The sequence below is a fragment of the Lontra canadensis genome, unplaced genomic scaffold (genome assembly GCF_010015895.1).
Source record: "Lontra canadensis isolate GAN:19392208 unplaced genomic scaffold, GSC_riverotter_1.0 scaffold161, whole genome shotgun sequence".
NCBI lineage: Eukaryota > Metazoa > Chordata > Mammalia > Carnivora > Mustelidae > Lontra > Lontra canadensis.
In genome coordinates, this window is record NW_022631155.1 from 1,848,682 (window position 1) to 1,870,576 (window position 21,895).

Here is a 21,895-nt window from a genome sequence, read left to right on the forward strand (position 1 = left end):
ATTTTACATCATATATATTTCAGCCTAAATGTGTACATAGAAATACTGCATTTTATACACATATTCAACTCTGAATAATATAGAAGGGATGGGACAGAAACATCTAACATTACAAAGAATGCAAGATATTCATCTTTAGACTCAATTTTCTAAATGTTTTAATTCTACTCCCTAATTTACTTTGATTGCTTTACCTACAATTTCAAAATCATCTCCACTACTGAAACAAAAATCAACTGCAATTAACGGAGAGTTGGGCCAAGGGTACAATAGGGAGCAGAGGGAACTCGGCAGACGTGAGCGGGTAAGATGCACGATCCACGTGCAAGTAACAGTGAGCAGAGCCGCTCACACACCCTTCCATTTAGGAAGCTGCTGCATCTCTCTGAGCTGCGTGACGACTTGTTTTGCTTTCAGGTTCTTGTATTGTGCTATGAATAATTGAAGATGCCAGAAAAGTGACGCATCTAGCGTGTCACCGAACATACTCACCTTGTTGGCCACTGCATTTACATTGGGTCTTGCATCATAGATTGTGAGTTTAGAAATTTGTCTGTTAGTCTCCCTGATAACATCGAGATACTTCTCATCATCTTTATTCCGTTTACCACTCATACCAACAAGGGGCTGACTGCAACGCACGATGACGGTCTTGTTTTCTGGATGAATCCATGACAGCACCTATGGTGGGTTCAGAAATTTTAAGCTATCAAGAAAACAGCCCATCTCAAAACTATTAGAAATATAAAAAAATAAAGCACTAATCATCATGATGATGTGAGTCCGATTTGGCCAAAACAGAAACTTGTTTACCTGTGATTTCACGGTATGTGCCTAGCAACACACATTTAATGAGGACTATTCAGAGACAACTAGAATAACCATTTTCTTTAACCAGGCTTTTCTTAATTAGCACATCTCACAGAGATTAAATGCTTACCTTAAAAAAAGTTCTATCACTTCAAGAGAATAAAAAGCTTCTGATACTACTTCAGTTCTGTAGCCTGCCCTGGATTTCTCTGACAGAAACAAGGAAATCACCCTGGTACAATGTTTCTATAATACCAACTCACTTGTACAGGTCATCTACCCAACAGTCTCAATTCTAGGAAAAGAAAAAAAAAAAGCTTTCAGGATGACCGCAGAGCTGCCAGAGTTCCCACAATGAAGCTTAGGGAGCCGCACTTTGCACACACGCCTAGCACAGGGGCTACCTGGCTTCGAGGCTCGTGGTGCAGGAGAAACAACACCTGTAGAAGGGAGCTAACAAGTAATGCAATAAAAACTATAGAACTGTCCACTTTAAGTGGGTGAATTGTTTGGTAGGTGAATTAGATCTCAAAGCTGTTAAAAAAAACGAAAAGGGAGCCAGGAGGGAGTGTGGAGAGCCACAGTGTGGGCTCTGGGCAAGGCACATCTCTGCCGTCGCTGTAACCTGGGCACAGAGCTCACAGCCTCTGCCGCTCCCCTCTCCTGCTTCATCAGATGTGGGGGTGAACATGACTCCGTGGCCCTGCTGGGGGGATGAGGGAAGAAAACATGTAAAGTACGTTCGAGGGTCAGGCCAGGTGGCCTGTGAAGTCAGATACAGAAAACTGTGAAAAGCAGACACAAGAACCAAAGAACTCAGTTATTACAAGGCCAAACATGCTGTCATCTCTGAAGTCACCCCCCCCATGAAGGCATGACAGTGACAACAGGTTAGTGAGAAAAGATTATACCACAGCGTGAAGGAGCCATTGTGCCATGCCAGAGACCAGTAAAAACACCACTGTGGCCCCTGAGAGTCCAAAGGCTCAGAACTGGGAAGCCCCGGGATAAGCACTGGCTCCCCAGGACCTCCATTTTCTAACCAGCAACGTGGAGGTGACACTGGCCCATCTTGCCTCCTATGACAAGAGACAGGAGATCCTTTTAGGCAAGTATGAATGTATTTTAATTTTTCGGGTTTATTGAGATATAAGTGATCTACAACACTGTGTAAGTTTAAGCTGTATAACACGTTGATGTGGTGCAAGACCACTTTTTGTTTTTATTTCATAAACACCCACAGCAACTTTTAAATTTAAATCAGGTCCTAGGCAAGAAACTGCCGTGTGCCACCAGCAGTGGCCGGCCTCCCTCCCTCCGCCCCTCTTCTCCCTGCCTGGGAGATTTAAGACTGCAGTCACCACACCATTAACAAACAATACTTTTGTAAGCTGTTTTGCTTCTTTCTCTTCTTTTTTTTTTTGGGATCTCCACAACCTTCTTAAAAAGGATGCTTGCTGTTTGGCTCAGAGTTATAAAGAATGGTCACTTCACAACACCAACTACCGTGACTGCTTTCAAAGTATAGGGTACTGTCTTAGGTTGTTCGGATTGAGGTTAATATCTAGAAGCCAAAGATAATTAAGGATGTGCACACATATTGCGCCACTAAAAAGGTGTTGATCGCAGCACTGTGGATAATAATAAAAGATTAAAGGGAACCCAGATGTCTCACAACAGAAAATGGATAGAATACATTATGGTACACCTACACCCTGGCATACAGAATAATTTCCTTTTTTTTTTTTTTCAAATAAAAATATGTTTCCATGGAAGGAAGTCTGGAAGGACGTAGAGCAAAATGTTAACTGTGGTTCTCACTAGGTGGCAGACTCCTTTTTGCTTATCGGCATTTTGTAAAATGTCTAAAATAATTATGTTACTTATATGTCAAGGACTTCTGTAACTTTAAGACAAACCTGTTTGAGAACACAGGAATGCATATGAGAACAGATGTATGCACTCATGGAAACACTGATTCATGCGGATCATTTTGTCATTCAGCAATATCTTATAATCGTTCTTGTCCTATTTATACACACAATAACAAGAGTGCTTTCTCATCAACTCTTTTTGTGTTTTTATATGGGCTTTTAAAAAAGAACTGAGTATCAAATATTGATTTCACATTAAAAGCAAATACATTTTCTGGTGTACAGTCGAAAGTCAGGTGGTCAGAAGGTGTATCAGAAAGAGGATATCATCTATTATTAAATATTCTTAAGCATGGTAATCTATATAGATATAGACACGATGGAGAGCTTAGCCTTCATTTTATTAGGAAAAATGCAGGTAGATTGGTGGCTGTTATGAAGTAAGAAGGATCAATAAAATGGCTAAATAAGTAAAAAGTTAAGCATTCTACTGGCTCCACAGTAGACTCTCGCTCACTCAGGGTAGCAGAGACTAGTAGGTCCAGATGGTAGTCGAGCACAGCAGACTGGGCCCAGTTGTTTCATCTCTTCTCCTGCCCTAAATCCCATGAAATTCTCTCTCTTGCTTTCTCTCTCTCTCTCACACACACAAATGCACACACACATGCTTGACATGGTACATGTTCAACCGAATGAAGGCAAAACAAAATCCATCCACACTACCCTAGCTTAGTTCTCCTGTGGGTGAGACAGTGGGCACAGAAAAGTATGTCACAACGGAGCAGAAGAGGAGTAAGTAAACTTGTAACTCTAGCCTCGTTGGCACCGTACTCTAGCAAAACGAGCTAAAGAACATATGTTCAAGTACGATATGGATCATTAACATATGAACAGACACTCATAATCAGAGGAGCGAGTGCATTTTAAAAGTTGTGATTCCTATTATGTTGACATTCTACAAAAGTTGCACATGAATGTCCTTTTAAGGACAAAAAATGTCTAGACTTGGAGTTAAAGGCAAGGTGACATTAAATCTTCATTTCTTCAATCCTTGTTTTTCCAAAATCTGTTATTTAGAAAACCAAAACAAAACAATGTACTTATTATGACATGTCCTAAAAATTAAGAGGGGAAAAAATTCTCTAAATTTTTAGTCAATAAAATTTATGCACACAAAGTAGACAGTATGACTCATACATAAATATTTAAGAGCCAAAGAGAACTTTGTGAACTAGGTCCAATCATACCGTAAGTATACTGTCTGGAATAATCTGCACTTGGCTCCAGTTTGCTAACTGCATTCAGAGAGCTTGCAAATGTGATGAGGACAAGCTAGACCTACTAAAACTGCCATGTGCTCTATGACAGAAGACAGGCAATGTGTCATTTCCAGTATGATTGAGCCGACGCTCATGGAGAGCCCATCACACGTCACATACAGTATTACAAAGGTGAAAACGAGAAGCCCCCGTCTTTCCCTCTTTCCTTCCAGCTAGCACTTGGTTGACTTATGCATTACTTAGACCCTCTCTCAAATAAGAATTAGTTTGCACTCATTCTCTGAACTTGATTGTGAGCTCTGGAAGATGGGTGCAGTCTTAGTTCTTTTCCCAGCAGGTGTAGTACTTTGCACTCAGAAGGCACTTAAAAATGACACTGTGGCCTGCAATTCCAAGAGTGTTTCTCTGACCTATTTTTATGGGATAAAAGGCAATCTCTGAGGAAAACATTAACTGTAGTACTCACTGGAATCCGATTTCTGGATCTAAAAGTTGCAACTCTCCTGAGATCGTCATCTGAGGCACGATACGGAACCACCAAGAGAGCAGGGTAAGTGTCACAGAGTTCATAGCACTTATTGATAAAAGTTATTCTCCAGTGGTGATTGGGCAAGCCCTGTAGGAAAAAAGGAAGTCTAAGTAAGTACTCCATGACTTTGTATCTGGATTTGGCCTTGGTACTCCTTTCTTCTTTCTAGCAGAATCTGCACATGCCTCTTTGACCACAGGGTAGTGACCGTCTACCGATTTATACTAAAGGGAGCCAAATCCATAATCCAGACAACATAAGAACACAAGACAAAACACTGGTGGTTCCCATAATTCTAGAATATCATTGGTGAATATAGATTCTCTTGAATTTGAGATCTTCCTTTATTTCATGTCAAGCTCTCTCTTACTACTTGTACAATAAAGATAAACCCAAGTTCATCCCCCACCTGTGTACCCCACCCCCACCCCAAAGAAAAGTGCATCATGTAATTTCAACCTGTGTCTAACTGAGGATAGAAAAGAGATCAGGCAACTTCCTCTCCCTACTCAAAACAGAGTGAATGCTTCAGTCTGCTCCAAAGTAGAAAGAAGCTAAGTTTATGAAGAAAGTCACAGAGGGGAAATAGAGGAAAACCCCTCCGGGGAGGCTCATTTCGCCACCTCCTAAAAGTTTTTCAATCAAGTGGTTTGGGATTGGTGATCGCTCTATAGGCTGTGTGAGAAATATAGTCATCTGCATTCTAAGCACACTGCTAATGCGACAGGGAGACAAGGAGTACACCTCCCATCCTGTCATCCACCCACAAAACCGTATCTAGTATGGACAAGTTCCAGAGGTGGTGGAATATTCTCTCCCCATACTCACAAATACACAAATACACAAACAAAGGTGAGCTATGTGGGTGCTCGCTTTGGGGACAGACATTGTACCTTTTCCTTAGGTCTGGTCCTATAGACCACGGACCAAACAGGTGAGTCTGATGCTGAGTCCAATTAGAGAGTTATAAGTCCCATGAGAAAGTTATAGGAAGAAAAAATGAAATATAATGGCAGTCTAAAACAAGATACCTTTCAACAGTTCATACATGCATGCAATCTTAAACAGGAACTGTCTTGTATCAAGCTAGGAACACTGATCTAAAAAATAAGTCTTAATATGTCAGTAACACTCCAAAACTAAGGTACAGATATTTAAATACATGATGCTACAGAGGTCTCCAAAACATGCAAAACGTTTTAATGGTCTTTCTTCTGCCTCAATAACTGACCCAGAACAGAGGTCATTAAAAAATGAGAGGTATAGATAGCCTTTGGAAACTCAATGCTCTAAAGCTGACTTCTGGAAGCATAGGACATACTACCTCATACATGGGATTTAAACTCTTGCACCCACATTCCTGAGCATCGAATCTGCTTACAAATATGCACACCACTGGTCAAGACTAAAAAAAAAAAAAAAAAGGAGAGAGAGAGAGAGAGAGAGAAGAGAAAATCAACACAGGTGCTTGGTAGTGGAGGTGGTGGCCAGAAGGTTCTTCTCAAGTCTAGGGTTCTAAGATTTTACTTTACCTTCACTGCCTTTTCACATAAGGCAATCAGGCTTGATCTGATTCTCAAAGCTCACTCGACAAAAGTTCCCAATTATTTTAAGAGCTGTGTAGGATGAGAACTATGAAAAACTCCATCACATAACTCCAAGCTGGCCTACAGATTTGGTTAAATCGGAGGTCAAATTGTGGCTCTTGGACATAAAACACACAGGCTCTTCTTCACAAAAGTGTCACAAGAGACTTTTGTCCCTGAACAGCCACACCGTACCACCGTGTTTCTTACAGCACAACAACCATGCACGTGGGTGAGGTTTACAGAAGAGAGCAGTAAAAGCAATTTTAATATTCATTCATCAAAGCTTTCTTGGAAAAGACATCATTACAGGGAAACCATTCTAATTCATTTCAATCTGCAAATCAGAATAAATATAATTTGAATCTAGCTGTCAGTGACAGTTAAGCTCCCAAGTACATAAATATATAGTGACACAAATTCCTAAAGAGTAAGGTATAGAAGTTTGACTCCTCTAGATTCCAAATATTTGATTCATTTCATGAACAACATATCATATGGCTATAGAATGAGCTCATAAATTACAGAGTAATAGATAAAATAAGCTGTAACTGCCATTTAAGCTAGACTTAGCAAAGATTTCACTGATGCTCAAAGAGCATGACAGACAAAATACTGTCACCCGGCATGTCTGCGATTTGCCACATGACTTACCTGCCTTCTGTATTCTTCGACTGGGTTATAAACCATCCACCCATCCACGTTAAACTTTTCTTCATTTAGAAATGCAAATATGGGCTAGAAAAGGCAAAAGGAAAAAAAAAAGAATTTCAAGTTCCAAGTGACGGAACTGATGGTCTACTAATTCCATGTCCTCTGGGTTTGCCTACCATGAAATCACAACCCAAAGTGAGACTTTAAAAAAGGAATAAGAGTGGGAAATGCAGACCAGATTTAATGCTAGCTTCTAGCTTGAGTAAGCATTACTTCTGAGACCTCAATTTTCTATGGCTACAAACATCTCTTTTCATTTGTTCTTTTTTAAAAATGATGTTCCACGAAAATCAGATTTCTAGACCAAAACATACCTATCTATTTTGAACTACATTAGCAATTGATCAGGTAAAAGCCAATTAAAAAAAAAAGAAATTCAGGAATAATCACTGAACAGATGACTATCTCACAAGGGAACAACAGCATGTTTATCTATTTTAAAAGGGACAGGACATTAGGAAAATTCTTAATTAACTGTTCTCAGTGAATTCTAAATCGATGCCCTGACCTCTGCGCAATGACAGGACACGGCCCTCTCTGTGTCCCTGTGCTCACTCTGGAGGCGATATTGACGAATTTTACAGCTTCAAATGCCATCTGTATTCCAGTGACTCCTAAGTATTTCTGGCTCTCCAGCCCCGACTTGGATCTGCACACCTGGCTGTCCAAGGGACCGCTCCACAACTCCAGCCTGCCTCCAGAGTCATCTGGAAGACTCCGAAGTTAACACGCCCAAAGCCAAACCCTTAAACACCTCCCATCCTGCTCCTCTCACAGCCTCCCCCACTTCAGTCGATGGCAGCCCTATCCTTCTAGTTGAGCCCAACACCTTGGTGCCATCCTCATCAACTCACTGCCACCGCCCTGGTCTGAGCCTTAACCATCTCTGTTTGCATCATTATAACCTCCTAACTGGTCCCCTACTTTGCCTCTTAACCTCTAAAGTCAGAGTAACAGTGTCACAACCTAAGTCAGCTCAAGTCATTCCTCTGCCCCAAATCTTCCTGTGCTTTCCATCTCACTTGGAGTCAAGGCAGAAGTCCGCCCAATGGCCTATACATAGCTGTCCACCATCTGGCCACAGCCCCTACCAGGCCTCTGCTCTCCCATTGCCCCCTCCACTCCAGCCCCGCCGACCTCCAGTTTTGCTGATCCCCCAAAGCACCAAGCACATGCCAACGTCAGGGCCTTTCCACCTGCCATCCAGCTGTCTGGAATCCTTTTCCCCCATGGCTTTCCCTTTTATTTCTTTCACATCTCTGCCCAAATGTAACCTTAGTCAGTGAGACTTATTCTGACACCCTACAGAGAAACTACATGCTACCCCTCCCAGAACAGCACCCCTATTCTCCTTCCCGTCTTATTCCCCCTATTATCTATGACCATCTGACACATTGCATGTTTCCTTGTTTGTTTACTATTGGACTCCCACTGTTTCCTGCCCTAGACCATGGGCTCCATAAAGAGAGACACCTGCTTGGGTCACATCCTGTATCCTCCATAACTGGAATGGTATCTGGTCCATAGTAGGCAGAATACATACTCGTTGGCCCAGAGAAAACGCCCAGTCTATACAGCCCCTGTACAACCACGTTCTCGGAAAGCACCGGGTTTGGGCACTTTTTCCTCTCGGTTATCTTCCCCGCCACCCACTCTCTTCTGCTGTCGTCCTACAACTGTGCATGCCAGCCTCCCCTCCCCTACACTACACGGCATTTCTGGAAAAGCCTTGCTTGGCAACAACAGCTTTATATATTCAAAAAGCCAGAGGTTTAAGGTAAAAACTGACCAAGAGACTGCTCTCTGGACTGTCTTCTTGAACTCTCTGAAGCACGGGGCCCCCCAGTAGGTCTCAGGGCAGGCAGTGGTAGGCCCAAGCGCTGTGTAGTCTACGGCGGGCAGGACACCAACCACATGATACCGAGCTAGCTATGCAATCCGCCGAGGCTTCACACGGACGCGGAATCCCCGGCAGTCCTTAATTATTCCTACCACTGCGGGATATGAGTGAATCCTGTTACTTGAAATTTAATGCAAAGGCGGAGGGACTTTTGATGGAAACAATCTGTAACACGCATCAATGCGCTCTGCTGGCGACCTCTGAGCACTGGACAGGGTATGATCAACTCTGCCCGCCACCACGCCGCTCGCATACGTGTAGACGGCAGGTGGTCTGAGACACAGGGCTCTTACCCCCTTTACAAGACTTATATGCTGCTTTCTTGAAATGAGTTCCTGACTTCCACGTTTTGTTTTTTTGGTTTATTTTGTTTGTTTGTTTTTAGTTATTTGCACCTTTCCCATGCAGCTCACGTGAATATGGCAGCCTTTTAAAAACAGAATAAAATGACTAACTCGAAGGCCAGATAAAGCTTTCTCTCCAGAAAAATCGTCATGTGTGTTAATGCCATCAGTGCCCTTTGACTTGCCAGCAGCATTTTCAATGTAACTGTTTCTCAGTTACGAATAATAAAGCAACTCCTTTCTTGCTTCACATATTTTCTTGTATCTTATATTAAAATTACTGATGAATATAAGTTTATAAAATTATTACCAGAAGATGAAAGTTATGTAGCCCAAACCAAAATTATCTCTATAATTTCTTTTTTAAAGATTTTATTTATTTATTTGAAAGACAGAGATCACAAGTAGGGAGAGAGGCAGGCAGAGAGAGAGAGAGGGAAGCAGGCTCCCTGCTGAGCAGAGAGCCCAATGTGGGGCTCGATCCCAGGACCCTGAGATCATGACCTGAGCCGAAGGCAGAGACTTTAACCCACTGAGCCACCCAGGTGCCCCTATAATTTCTTTAATAGGTTTGCTTTTAGGGAACTCTGAATACAAGTAATATAAAAATTGTCATTAATAGGAGAGTGGGTCCAGTGTCCTTGTGGTAGCAACATCTCAGGTGGCCTTTCTCAAGAAATCATTCTGGAATAACACTGCACATTCTAAATGACATCCAGATATACAGGATGAGTCAATGAACTGGCATCCTTTACCTCTGAAACATGCCTCTGAGAACTCTGTGATGGAAACAGCTCCCAGGTTAAGAGCTAAGAGCCAGACTTGGAGCTCAGATATTTCAGGAAAATTTATGAATCAACCAACAGCCAGATAGTCCTGGTCATGAAATACACAGGAGCATATCAAATACGGAATTGGAGCTTAAAGTCAAAAAGACCAGGTGTCTAAACCAATATTTTAACCATCCAAATAAATTAGTTTACAATTACAAGAAAAAAAATATATATACATTTTAATATTTTATTTATTTGAGAGAGAGGGAGAGGAAGAGAGAGCCTTAGCCAGACTCTGCACTTAGCACAGTGCCCAACACAGGGCTCAGTCTCACAACCCTGAATTCATGACCTGAGCTGAAACCAAGAGTCGGACACTTAACTGATTGTACCACCCAGGTGCCCCAAGGAAAAAATATTTTTTAGAAAGTATTACTTGTTAGTTTTTAAAGAAAAACACAATTCGAACATGAAGTTGTTGGTATCTGGCTCCACTGAGGCAAGCTTTCCAACAGAACCAATGAGGATGTTTTCTAAAGTTGGATGTACCCAGACTTATTTCCCAGGTATTTTCATTTTTACCTATTTTTTTTCCCTCTTAAAGATTCAGGTAAGAGAACGAAGCAAGAGTTTTAAAACACAAGCTTTCAACAGGGTAACATAAATGTGGATTATTACCAAAACTACTTACTAAGTATTAAAGCAGAGCAACAAAACCTGCCACCTGTACTCATTATTACAAAGTACAAAATTCCCCACAAGCAGTGACTTGTGACAATTCTTAAGCTCCTGTCCGAACACTGTTAAAACCTAAAGTTAATGGGTTACATGCCTTGAGATTTTTAGCTGTCGTTTATTTTCTCTTCTTTAAGGATTTGAGTCTTTTCGGACTTTAGCAGAGGGCTGCCATTTCCAGGGATTCCTAACTCTATCCCTGGGTCGCCCGGGAGCCTCCCTTTGGGAACCACAAGTGCCACAAAAAAAAAACTTTCCTTTCTGAGGATGGAGCAGGGAGCCGGGCGCGTAAGCCGGGTAACAGTGAATCCATCCTGGCAGTGCCGTGATTTCATGGCCTGGGGACCCTGCAGCAGGAGTGCAACTGTGTGTGTTTGGGGTGGTGGGGGACAGCTCCGCCTCCGGGCCCAGAACGGTTGTGCCCCATGGGGGCTTCGGGAGGCCCTCCACAGGGCTGGCCACACCCTACCTCAGAGTCAGGCTGGGGCGACAGGGGTGGGTGCCCGGGGGTACTCTCCGGAGGTGCCTGTGGGTGCCTGGGCCCCACCTTGCTCTCCTCCCCACGGAGCCAGGATTTCCAGGGGTGGGGGGATGTGGGGGTGGTCACCCCTGTTCAGGGCCCTGATCCTGAAGGGCCATGTGCCATACAGGATACAGGACCACACTCAGGATTACAGCCCAAGGCTCCTGTGTGCACAGGCTAGCTGGGGGGCTGCTCCACTTTTTTTTTTTTTAGAAAGTAATTTTGAAATACTTAGAGATTCGCAAGAAGTTACAAAAATGTACAGGGAAGTCCCATGCCCCCTTCACTCAGCCCGACCCAGTGGGAACACCTTGCACAGCTAGAGCACTGTACCCAAACCGTGAAAGGACACTGCCGTGCCTACCCTGCCTTCAAGTGAGCAGGCCTGCCTGCACTTGGCTCTAGACTAGCATTTGGGCAATTCACCAATTCAGATTCCTCCTAGTCAAGGGATACCATGCATGGAGACTTAAGGGAAAAAAAAAAAAAAGCAATCATGTGCATTTTTTCCAGGATTAAAAATAGCACAATGTAACATTTGAAAAATGTTAAAGGACAAAGTTGAGATGAAAATCTCTGATTTCACACTAGGGATAAAAACAGCTCTGACAAAGAGAATGTAACTTGTCATTTAAATTTTCCTACATTTATCACTGTTGTTATCTTGTGGGGCGGGGGATAAAACCTGAAAGGACAACAGGTTTTAGATTTCATTTAATTAGCCATTATTTAAAACAACCCCTACGTGAAGATGCACCAACTCACTTAAAACACCTAGATTGGATTTACTGCTATTTAATAGGCTCTATAAATATTGAGCAACTCGTTTAGTTTTCTTCTTCAAGGTGGGAGAGCTGTCTGTCCATGAATTAGAGTTTCTAGATCTCATGAAGCCCCTCTCAGACAGCCTCTTCCCCCAGAGACTTGGCATGTTGTGTCTCAGAACTGGAGGTTGGAGAGTCAGATGTGTAAAAATTAAATACCATTCAAAAGGGAAGCAGTTACAGAAGAAAACTATTTTCATAGTACCCAAGGGAATGAACTGATAAGCTATGCAGATTTAACGGTGCTTTCAAATGATGCTGCCACCAAGCACGGACACAAGTTTGAGGAAAAGCAGACCCTTTTTAGGAAACAAGCAAACTCTCTCTGCACACCCAGCACTAAACATCTAGGGGGCTGTTCATTCACTCCTTTCCTGATGGAGTTCTGCAGTGTCTGAACAGGAACTTAAGTGGCCATTTTTAAAGTTTCATTTCTGAAATTGAAGACACCTGCCTTTTTAAAAGATTCCATCTACCATTTCAGGGTGTGGCAATGTAAAATCACCTCATTTTCATTTTTCGAGTTACACTTAAGAAACAAGACTTCTGTGTATAAGGAAAAAGAATGCTTTCATTCAAGTTGGCGGTGGGGCGAGCCCAAAATTTTGAGATAGAACTATAGGAGGTACTGAAACTTGGAAATTTTTCAGTTCAAAGTAACATCTTTCATGCAACTGCATCAAAAGTGATTTCATCCAAAAGTGTGACAAAAGCCTCATAGGTCAAAAGCGGCTAGCACATAAATTACCATCTACATTTCCGTTGGCTTCAATAATTCTCCTAGTCCTCTACCACCTTCCCTGGGAAAAGTGGCTTCATATTTCTGGGTTGCCATCACCTTCGTATATAAATGTACATATTCACTTCTTCAGGAGAAGAAGACCCCAAAAGCACATCTGAAATGTCAGCTGAAACCATTTGGAAAAAGTACCTTCTTTCATACTTGTCCAAAATCATAATCACTTAAGGGGACATTTCTCAGGGCTCATGTGCCGCACCTCCTCTCACTGTAATGGTCTCTCCTGGCAATTTTGGCCACGTCAATGAAAACGCCAATGATCCCGCCTGGGCCCACCAACTAAACCTCTCCCCAAGCCAGAGCTCCAGGTCTGTGCAGCCACAGACGTTTATGTCTGGTCATCCTACAGACACGTGCAACTCTGCGTGTCTGAAATGGAAGTCGCTGCCTCTTCTTCACTTCCCTCTGATACTCCCCATCTCGACCACTGCTGACCCTGCCCCCCCACTCATCCAGGCTGAGTTCTTCCCTGTCATGCCACCCCCCATCGTAACTACAGTCACATGATCAGTGGATTCTACTAATCTTCTAGGTCCTCTTCAAATCCATTCTCTCCTGCCCTCTCCACTGCCCCATTTCAAGGACTCATTTTCATGCACCTGGGTAACAAACATCCCCGGAAATAAACTCCTGCCCCGCTCCATCCAGTCTGCACGCTGCAGCCCCAACAATCCTTTTGAAATCAAAATCTAATGTCGCTTTCCTGCTTCAACCCCTTGAACGGCTTCCCTCCCATTTAGATACAAAGTAGAACTTCTTGGTGGGGCATGATAGACTGCACAAGCTTTGGGGCCCAGCCTTCCCCTCCAGTCCCATCTCTCACCAATATCCCCACAGGTACACCAACTCACATGTGGGTCCAGTCTGTGTCCAGCCTCCTCACATTTGCACATACCGTTCCTGCACTTGGCCATGGCCGTTTCTGCCTAGCCAATGCTCCTACTCGTCTTCCAGGATTCACCTCCTCTAGGAAGCTGTCCTTGACACCAAGCCCCTTACTTTCCCCTCCCCTGATATCCCGTGCACAGGCATCTGTATTGTGTGCATCTGTCTGTCCTCCCGACAAGTGGGCATGAGCCCCAGCCATAAGGCCGGCAGGCATTGTGTAAATGCCTGGAGAGCAAAACAGAGAGGAAAGGATAAAACAGAGGATGAGGAGGCTGAGGATGGAGGAGGGGCCTGCCCTAGCAGACCTTCCATTTTATAAAGCCTCAATGGTTAAAAGAACGTTACTGGTACCTGAAGGGTGACTGATGCAAGAAAAGAAATGTTCCAAAATCAAACACAAAGAAGTGTGTGCGATAAAGGTGGTATCGTACACGGGAGCCCTGAATAAATTCCAAATCAGCGAAATATTTACATTTTAAAAAAGAAACTGAAGTTTTAAAGGAATATCCTAGGGATAATTCTACAACTCTGAGCAGGGAAGACATCCCTAACAGGGATGTAAAACCCAGAAGCTATGAAAGGAAACTGCGCAGACAAGAGTTTAACCTAGCAGGCCCAGCTGCTCTCCTGAGATAGGTCTGCTCGTGAGGTTGGCCCTCAGCTGACCCCTGGGAAGCTGGGTTCTCGGGAGAGTTCTCATCGCTCCCTAACTGATAAGAAGGGTTTATGGTGCCTCAACTGTATAAAAGTGTTTTATTTTATTTTATTTATTTATTTGAGAGAGAGAGAGAGACTGAGAGCATGAGAGGGGAGAAGGTCAGAGGGAGAAGCGGACTCCCCTTGGAACTGGGAGCCTGATGCAGGACTTGATCCCAGGACTCCGGGATCATGACCTGAGCTGTAGGCAGTCGCCTAACCAACTGAGTCAGCCCGGTTCCCTGTATAAGCATGTTTTATGCTTAACCTCTGCTTTCCTCCTGAGATGCAGTGATTCGGGTACCTGCTAGGCAGACAGCGCTGCACTTTCCTGCTTGGTGACACTTCCCATGTGTTGTCTCAAGTTGTTGCTGTAGGAAGAGGTGTCTCCTGTGTGACTCCACTGGGAGAAAACTCTGGAAGTTTGTGCCTGGTTTCCCCCCAGACTTTACCCACGTGCCTTTTCCCTTTGCTGCTTTTCCTCTACATGTTTTTGCTATAATAAATCACACTCATGAGCATGACTATATGTTAAATCTTCTGAATTCTCTGAATGAATCATTGAACTTGGGATGATCATAGGGACCCCCATCGGAAAAAAAATTGATAAATACAAAGATTTTTTTAAATTCCCATAGCAAAAGCCACCAAAGTCAGAAGACATATGGGGAAAATATTTGCAACTCATAATAGGAGTACAGCCATTACGTAAAGAACTCCTACAATTAACAAGCAAAAGACCAAAATCCCAAAGGAAATACAGGCAGAGGCCACAGACAATCAATAGAAATACAAATAGCTCAAACCAAAAAATATTTAATTCTGGGGCTCCTGGGTGGCTCAGTGGGTTAAGCCTCTGCCTTCAGCTCAGGTCGTGATCTCAGGGTCCTGGGATCGAGCCCCGCATCGGGCTCTCTGCTCAGCAGGGAGCCTGCTTCCCCCCTCTTTCTGCCTGCCTCTCTGCCCACTTGTGATCTCGCTCTAGAAAAAAAAAGAATATTTAATTCTAGTCAAATAGGATAAATACAAAATAAAACTATGAATCCACATTTTCACCTATTAGATTAGTGAGGATCAAAAAAATCCGGAAGTAACCTGGATTGGTGCAGTTGGCAGAACAGTCCCCCAGAGATGTAGTCCTACTCCCCGTGACCCATGTTACATGACCACACGTGGCAAAGAGGAATTACGCTGCCAATGGAATTAAGATTTCTAATCTCCTGACTCATTCAAGAAAGGAAGAATACCCTGGACATCCCAAGAGTGCCAATGTCATCGTAAGGGTCCTGGGAGGTGGAAGGAGGCCAAAGAGTGGGAATCAGAGAAGGAGAGTGACAATGGAATAAAGTCAGAGTAATTTGAAGGACTCGACCACTGCTTTGGCTCTGACAGAGGAAGAAGCTGTGAGCGAAGGAACGTGGGTGCCTTGAGAAGCTGGAAAACACAAGGAATGGACTCTCCCCTAGATCCCCAGAAGATACGCAGCACCACACCCCTTGACTTTAGCCCAGTGAGACCCATTTTGGACTTTTGACCTCCAGAACTGTAACATGACAGACTCGTGTTTTTCTAAGCCTCCAAGTTTGTGATCATGTGTCCTTGCAGCTGCAGGAAACGAACAGAGTTGGAGGGGATGTCTGGAAACAGGCGCTCAGACGCACTGCATGTGGGGGGGCGAAGCCAGTACATCTTCTTTTCCTGATATGTGGTAACAGCAGTAATTGTGCTTCTAAGGACTTATCTTACAACATACACGAGCACGCACAAAGCGATTATGTGCAAGGTTACCCACCACAGTTTATGTAGCGGCAGACGCCCGGAGATGATCTCGGTATCCATCCATAGAGGTCATAAAGACGATGAAGCGGCCCACTCATCCCGCGGGAGCTTTTGGTAAATGTAAAAGCAAGGTATGGAAGAACACACAGCTTACTCCCACCAGGGTCAGAGGGGGACAATATGACTAACAAGTGACATGACCAGGCTTAAACTACCACTGGGTGGACAGTAACAGGTTGGAAACACGGGTTACCTGTGAGGAAGTGGGTCTCACCAGAACCTAGCCATGGTAACTTGTCAAGTTACCACAGACTGGCTGGCTTAAAACAATGAACATTTACTTCTCACAGTTCTGGAAGCTGCAAAGTCTAAGGTCCAGGAGTCACCATGGCTGGGTTCTGGTGAGACCCACTTCCTGGTTTACAGAGGGTGGCCTTCGTGCTGTACATCACGTGATGGAGAGCACAAGCTCTCGTCCCTTCCTTTACCTGTAAGGTCAGTGATCCCAACCTGGGGCTCTCTCCTCATAACCTCATCTAAACCTAATCACCTCTCCAAAGCCCCACCTCCAAATACCATCACACTGGGGGGCTCAGGCTTCGGCACAGGATTCTGGGAGGACAGAAACATTGAGTCCGTAACACTACCTTCTAGAGGTCCCAAGTTTTCAATTATGGACACATATTAGCTATTTTTAAAATTATAAAGTAGCGCTTGTTGAATAAACGCCCTTTCTAAACAGAATATTCTTACTGATGACTTGGTTGCTGCTGGTTCTTAATTCAATCATTCTACTGATCTTAGTATATTATCAACAAACATTTACTGAGGGCCTACCTCAGTACGAGGTATTAAGTAGAGAAAAAGATGAGTAAGACACAGGCACTGTCCTTAACAGGTCAGAAATTCTCCAAAGGACAGTGACAAGGAGGGCACAACTACTGGTCACGAAAAGTGGAGAGCACAGATAAAGCATTTGGGGCTCCAGAGAGATTGCTTAGCTTACTTCTAGAGAGATGGGCCTGGAAGGGTAAGATGACCTTGGACATGATAATAACAATGATGACAAAAAAAGCATAAGTGGTAGCTAAACTCAGCGAATACGAGGCCAGAGTGCAGGAGGGGGTCGGAAAAAGTGGGGACAATTGAGAGGTGAGGCCACAAAAGTAAATGCACTTACACGAACAGAGAGAGAGGAACTGCCAATGTCTCGGGAGGCGGGGAATGAGAGCCGAGTCCCAGGGAGAGGACATGCAAGGGGGGACTGGGTAGGAGACAGACAGGAAGCAGGAAAACCAGCCCAAGTACTATTCCACTACTTGAGAAAAGAAGAGACAAAAACCCTGGGTTCAGTAAACATTCGGGAAAAGGGAAATCTTCCAGTGGTGGCCTTGATTTTGGAGGAAGAGAAGATACCATGAGAAACTGGGAGCACAGAGGGCAGGTTTAAGGGAAAGTGGAGAGATATTAAAGGAATGTTCTGGCGTCAGTTGAAGTTCTAGATTGTTAAAGGGAAACAGAAGCTTTGGATCTGGAAGTCAGGTCAGACGGGCAATGCCAGAAGACAGGAGAGGGAGAGCGACTGACGAGGGGATGGTACAGAGCAAGAAGGAGGGGGTAGAACCGACTTCCAGAGGACCCACACTTGGACAGCAGAAGGAAGCGGCGGAACCTGCAAGGAAGCTAGAGAGGTAGAGGGCCAGGTGCTTCCAGTCTCAGAAGCTCCAGGGAGAGGCATCTGGTATAGAGGCGCTCAGCCTTCTGCTGGAAGCATCTTTAAATGCTGGATAAAACAGGAACCTTTTTTAAAATGCTCTACTGAGCTAGCCAGCGAGGAACAAATACTCAGAAGCTAAATACTAACCACAAACAGGGGGGAAAAAGTGCTGGCCTTTACCTCAGAGTGCTCACAGAATAGATTCTTCACAGCCTCTTGGGGACAGGAGATAGAGGACATGAAGGCCCAGGGCCCCCCAAGATGCCAAGACGGGCATCAGCCTGCAAACCGCCTTCAGTAGACGCTGGCCTCCTCCCAAGTGTGTACAAGCTCGCGGGAAGGACAAGCAGGAAGTAAGCACCTGGGTCTGCAAGGAAGTCACCTGTCCAGATCATGGGTGTTGATCGAGGGAGAAAAAAAAAAGTCTCCACTGCTGTCCCCCACTGGCAATTTGTAGCCACAAAGCCGCTCTGCAGAAAACTTGGATGGTCCAGAGCACGTCAAACAGGGAATCTAGTTTGTAACTGCCCCACACCGGCAGTGCCCTAAGACGCCCGGCAGAAGGAAACGACAAACTGCCTCCGGTCCTGGCCTCCGAGTATTCCCACAAAGGTCCGAGGAATAGGAGTTTGGAAGCAAGAAGCACAAGACTTTTCGGGAAATGAGGCACCGCGAGCCAGCAGGTAAGAACTCGGCACAGCAGGCCCGGCCAAAGAGCGCCACAGAGGATAAAGTCAAGGACACAAAATGACACCCCGGGAGCCAGAGGGCACTCCGGGTATCAGACCACCTCCCACTTCACATGTTCTACAAACATCCTCTTGTGGCTACTCAGTAGTTCAAAAAACCTTTGAAGGGAGAGGTGGCTTGCGTACTTGCAGGGTCTTGAGTCCCATTCAAAAGAACAGCTCCCCTGGCGTGGGAGGGCGAGAAGCGGAGGAGCTCTGTAGGGAGTGGCTGCCGCGCCCGTGCGGGCAGGTGGAGATCGCTGGGCTTCTGACCACGGAGGGCCTGTGGGGCCCGTCCTGCGGGCAGCACAGTGCCAGGAGAAGGGAGGGACTGAAAGAGACCAAGAGAGACCAAAGACAGACCGAATGAGACCAAGGAGCAGGGCCTGGAGGGGGCAGGAAGCAAGGTGAGACCCTCAGTCGGCCACTTACTGCTTATCCACAAAAAAGAGTCCTAGGCAAAGCCGCATCTAGGCTGAAAAGCAGGTAGGTGTGGTGTGTGTGTGCGCGCGCGCGTGTGTGCATGCACGGTACCGCTTCTCACTTCAGCTGCGCTGAAAATGAGTTGTTTGCTTTTATCTATTCCGTGGCCACCCTAGAAAGTCCACTAAATTTCAGTCTGAGATTTTTAAAATCTCAAAGCAATTTAAAAAATGTCCCCAATTCTGGACTGAAAACGGAAGGGCTGGGGAATAGCACCCTTGCTTTAATCGCCTATTCACAGGATCCTCTACTCTCATTTGGGCAATTGAAAAGATGTGCACCCCCATCACCCGCTTCGGTAATTTCCATGCAATCAGTTTTACAAGCAAGTACAATTGGACTGGAGCCAGAGTGGACACAAGGTGGAAATGACACAGTGCTTAAGTGGTGGGGACAAGTTTTGATGTGGTTCACCAAAGTTAGGCAAAAAGAAGTGAGCGGCTAAGATTCTGAGAAGCGAAGGCAGCAATCTCAAACGCCAGCACGCGCAGCGGGACCCTCTCCTGGAAGGTGCGGCGGCCGTCTCGAGCACCTCGCCCCTTGCGCTGACCGCCGCAGAAGTGCCACGCCATCCGTGCGGAGGGCTGCTGGTCTCCGCAGAAAAAAGTCTCCGAAGCCCAGCTGTTTCCCGCTCTCAAAAGCACAGCCAGCAATCTGATCTCCTGTGCCTATTCCTACAACCCACCCAAAGGTCAAGTTTACCAAAGCAAACAAAACACCAAAAACCTTTGCAACCACACGAGTGCTGATGAGCTCACAGTGTAACAAGAGGCAGAAAACACTGTGATGCCCAAGAGCTTAATCCAGAATGGCACAGGAAAGTACCGAGCGCGGGGACATACACGCCCAAATGCGCCGCGCTACCCTGGAAGCGGGAGGCCTGCCCGGCGTCCAAAGGTAGACCGAAGAAACAATGGCAGACCTTTCCTAAAGACGATCACTGCTGCCCCTATGTCACATTTCTAGTTAAGATGCTTTCTGCATTTAACACACTGAAATTTAAGACTTCCAACCAATCCTTTATCCAAGTACAACCAATGGTTTCTTAATAAGGATAGTAACCTTATCCACATGGCATCTTTCTTTTATGGGCCTTAAAGTGTCTCACATATTATCACAATTACTTTATTAATATTCTGGGGGGGAAAAGTGTGTTGGGGCAGTCGTCCTTCTTCTCTGCACCTGCTGGGAAAATGGCAAGTGACTGCATAGTAGACATTCAAAGGACACTTAACTGTGTGCCAGGCACTTGTACACAGTTTATGTTTTATCTTCACAAAAACTCTATGGGGTGGAGACGATTATCCCGCATTACAGATGAGAACACTGAAGCACATAAATATTACGTGGCTTCCCAAGTTGTCAAGCAGGTAAGTGACTGAGCCAGATTCAGACACGGGTCGCTGGACTGCCTAGCATGTGCCGTGAGCACACACCTTGCTGGTAAACTCTGTAAACAAGTCCTCTCCCAGGCTCTCCCTCATCCGTGGCTGCCATGAGTCTGGCTACCGCGTCCTAGGCTCCATTCCTTCCAGCTCTCCACTTCCCTATGTAAGGCTCCCCACTCCATGATATTTTTTTTTTCATATTTTTGTTCAGTGTTCCAAAATTCCTTATTTATGCATCACAACCAGTGCTCCATGCAATACATGCCCTCCTTAATACCCACCACCAGGCTCATCCCACCCCCCACTGCCCCCCTCCAAAACCCTCAGTTGTGAGTTGGGGGAAATCGGAGGGGGAGACAAACCATGAGAGACTGTGGACTCTGAGACACTCCATGGTTTTTGTCAAAACTCAAGCCCTTCATTTCAACAAAATTCAAGAAAGTCCATGCATGCCTGTAGCTGTCAAGACAGATGAAAGTGCCTTTACTACCCTAAATTTACTCAAAGCCCATTTTATTCTATGTATTTGAGCATTACCTAAAAGGTTGTTTTTCAAACTTTCTGGATTATGATTAACATAAAGACATACACTTTGCACCATGACCACCTCCCTGCACACACACACACACACACACACACACACACACACACCACACACCTCTGAAACAAATGTCTGACAAAACCACATGTGCCCGTGGTACGTATTATGCTCTTAGTACTTTTTCTTCTAGTCCATTTAAAAATGCTGGTTGCAACCTAGTAAATGGATTTCAGGACTCAGTAATATGTTGGGATTAACAGTTAAACACTCATCTGAAATTTATATTCTCTCTGGTTCTCCCAACTGGGTGGGAAACGAGCAAACAATTAAAGGAAATCAATGAAAGAAGAACTCTGGCATTGAATGAGCCACCCCAACAACTAATTACTCTCTTTGGTAGCTCTGTCAGGCTCTAATCAGATCTATAGAGTTTTCGTTCTTGCCTTTGAAAAATTACGTCAGGACCATTGACACATTTCTTTTTTTCGAGACTTATTTATTTTTTGAGGCGGGGGTCAGGGCAGAGGGGAAAAGAGAGAGAGCATTTCAAGCAAACTCCCTGATGAGTGCAAAGCCCGATCCGGGGTTCAATCCCAGGACCCCGACGTCAGGATCTGAGCCAAAACCAAGAGTCAGACCCTTAAGCCACTGATGAGCCACCCAGGCACCCCAACGTTGTCACATTTCTTATAAAAAGGTATCATTTATCTAGAAGTAGTGTTGAGTCACAAGGTAGTTTGCGAACTTGGTACAATTTCTAGTGTTCGTAAGACAAGATAAAAATAAAGCAAGCAAACAAACACTTGGGCTGAAGTAGATATTGTTACAGGAACAATGTCCAAGTCTGACTGGACCGACAAAATACAGAAACCAGCAAATTAATAGGCTAGGGTCGACTATGTGTGGCTAATCTGCTCAAGTTCAACTCAAAGTTTAAGTCCCAACTTGAACACACTGAGTGGTGAAAATGCTAATGGGGAAGGA

At 44.7% G+C, this 21,895-nt stretch overlaps 1 protein-coding gene across 5 annotated transcripts in view; it reads right to left on the reverse strand.

The window, feature by feature from the left end:
* Positions 1 to 21,895, reverse strand: part of MTM1 (myotubularin 1) — a 90,183-nt gene that overhangs the window by 21,111 nt on the left and 47,177 nt on the right. For all 5 annotated transcript variants that reach the window (XM_032845292.1, XM_032845291.1, XM_032845290.1 and 2 more), the window contains 3 exons: positions 6,734 to 6,817; positions 4,431 to 4,580; positions 493 to 681 (listed from right to left, as the gene is read on the reverse strand). In XM_032845292.1, coding sequence (XP_032701183.1) covers positions 493 to 681; positions 4,431 to 4,580; positions 6,734 to 6,817 — 423 coding nt within the window. The remainder of the gene's footprint in view (positions 1 to 492; positions 682 to 4,430; positions 4,581 to 6,733; positions 6,818 to 21,895) is intronic.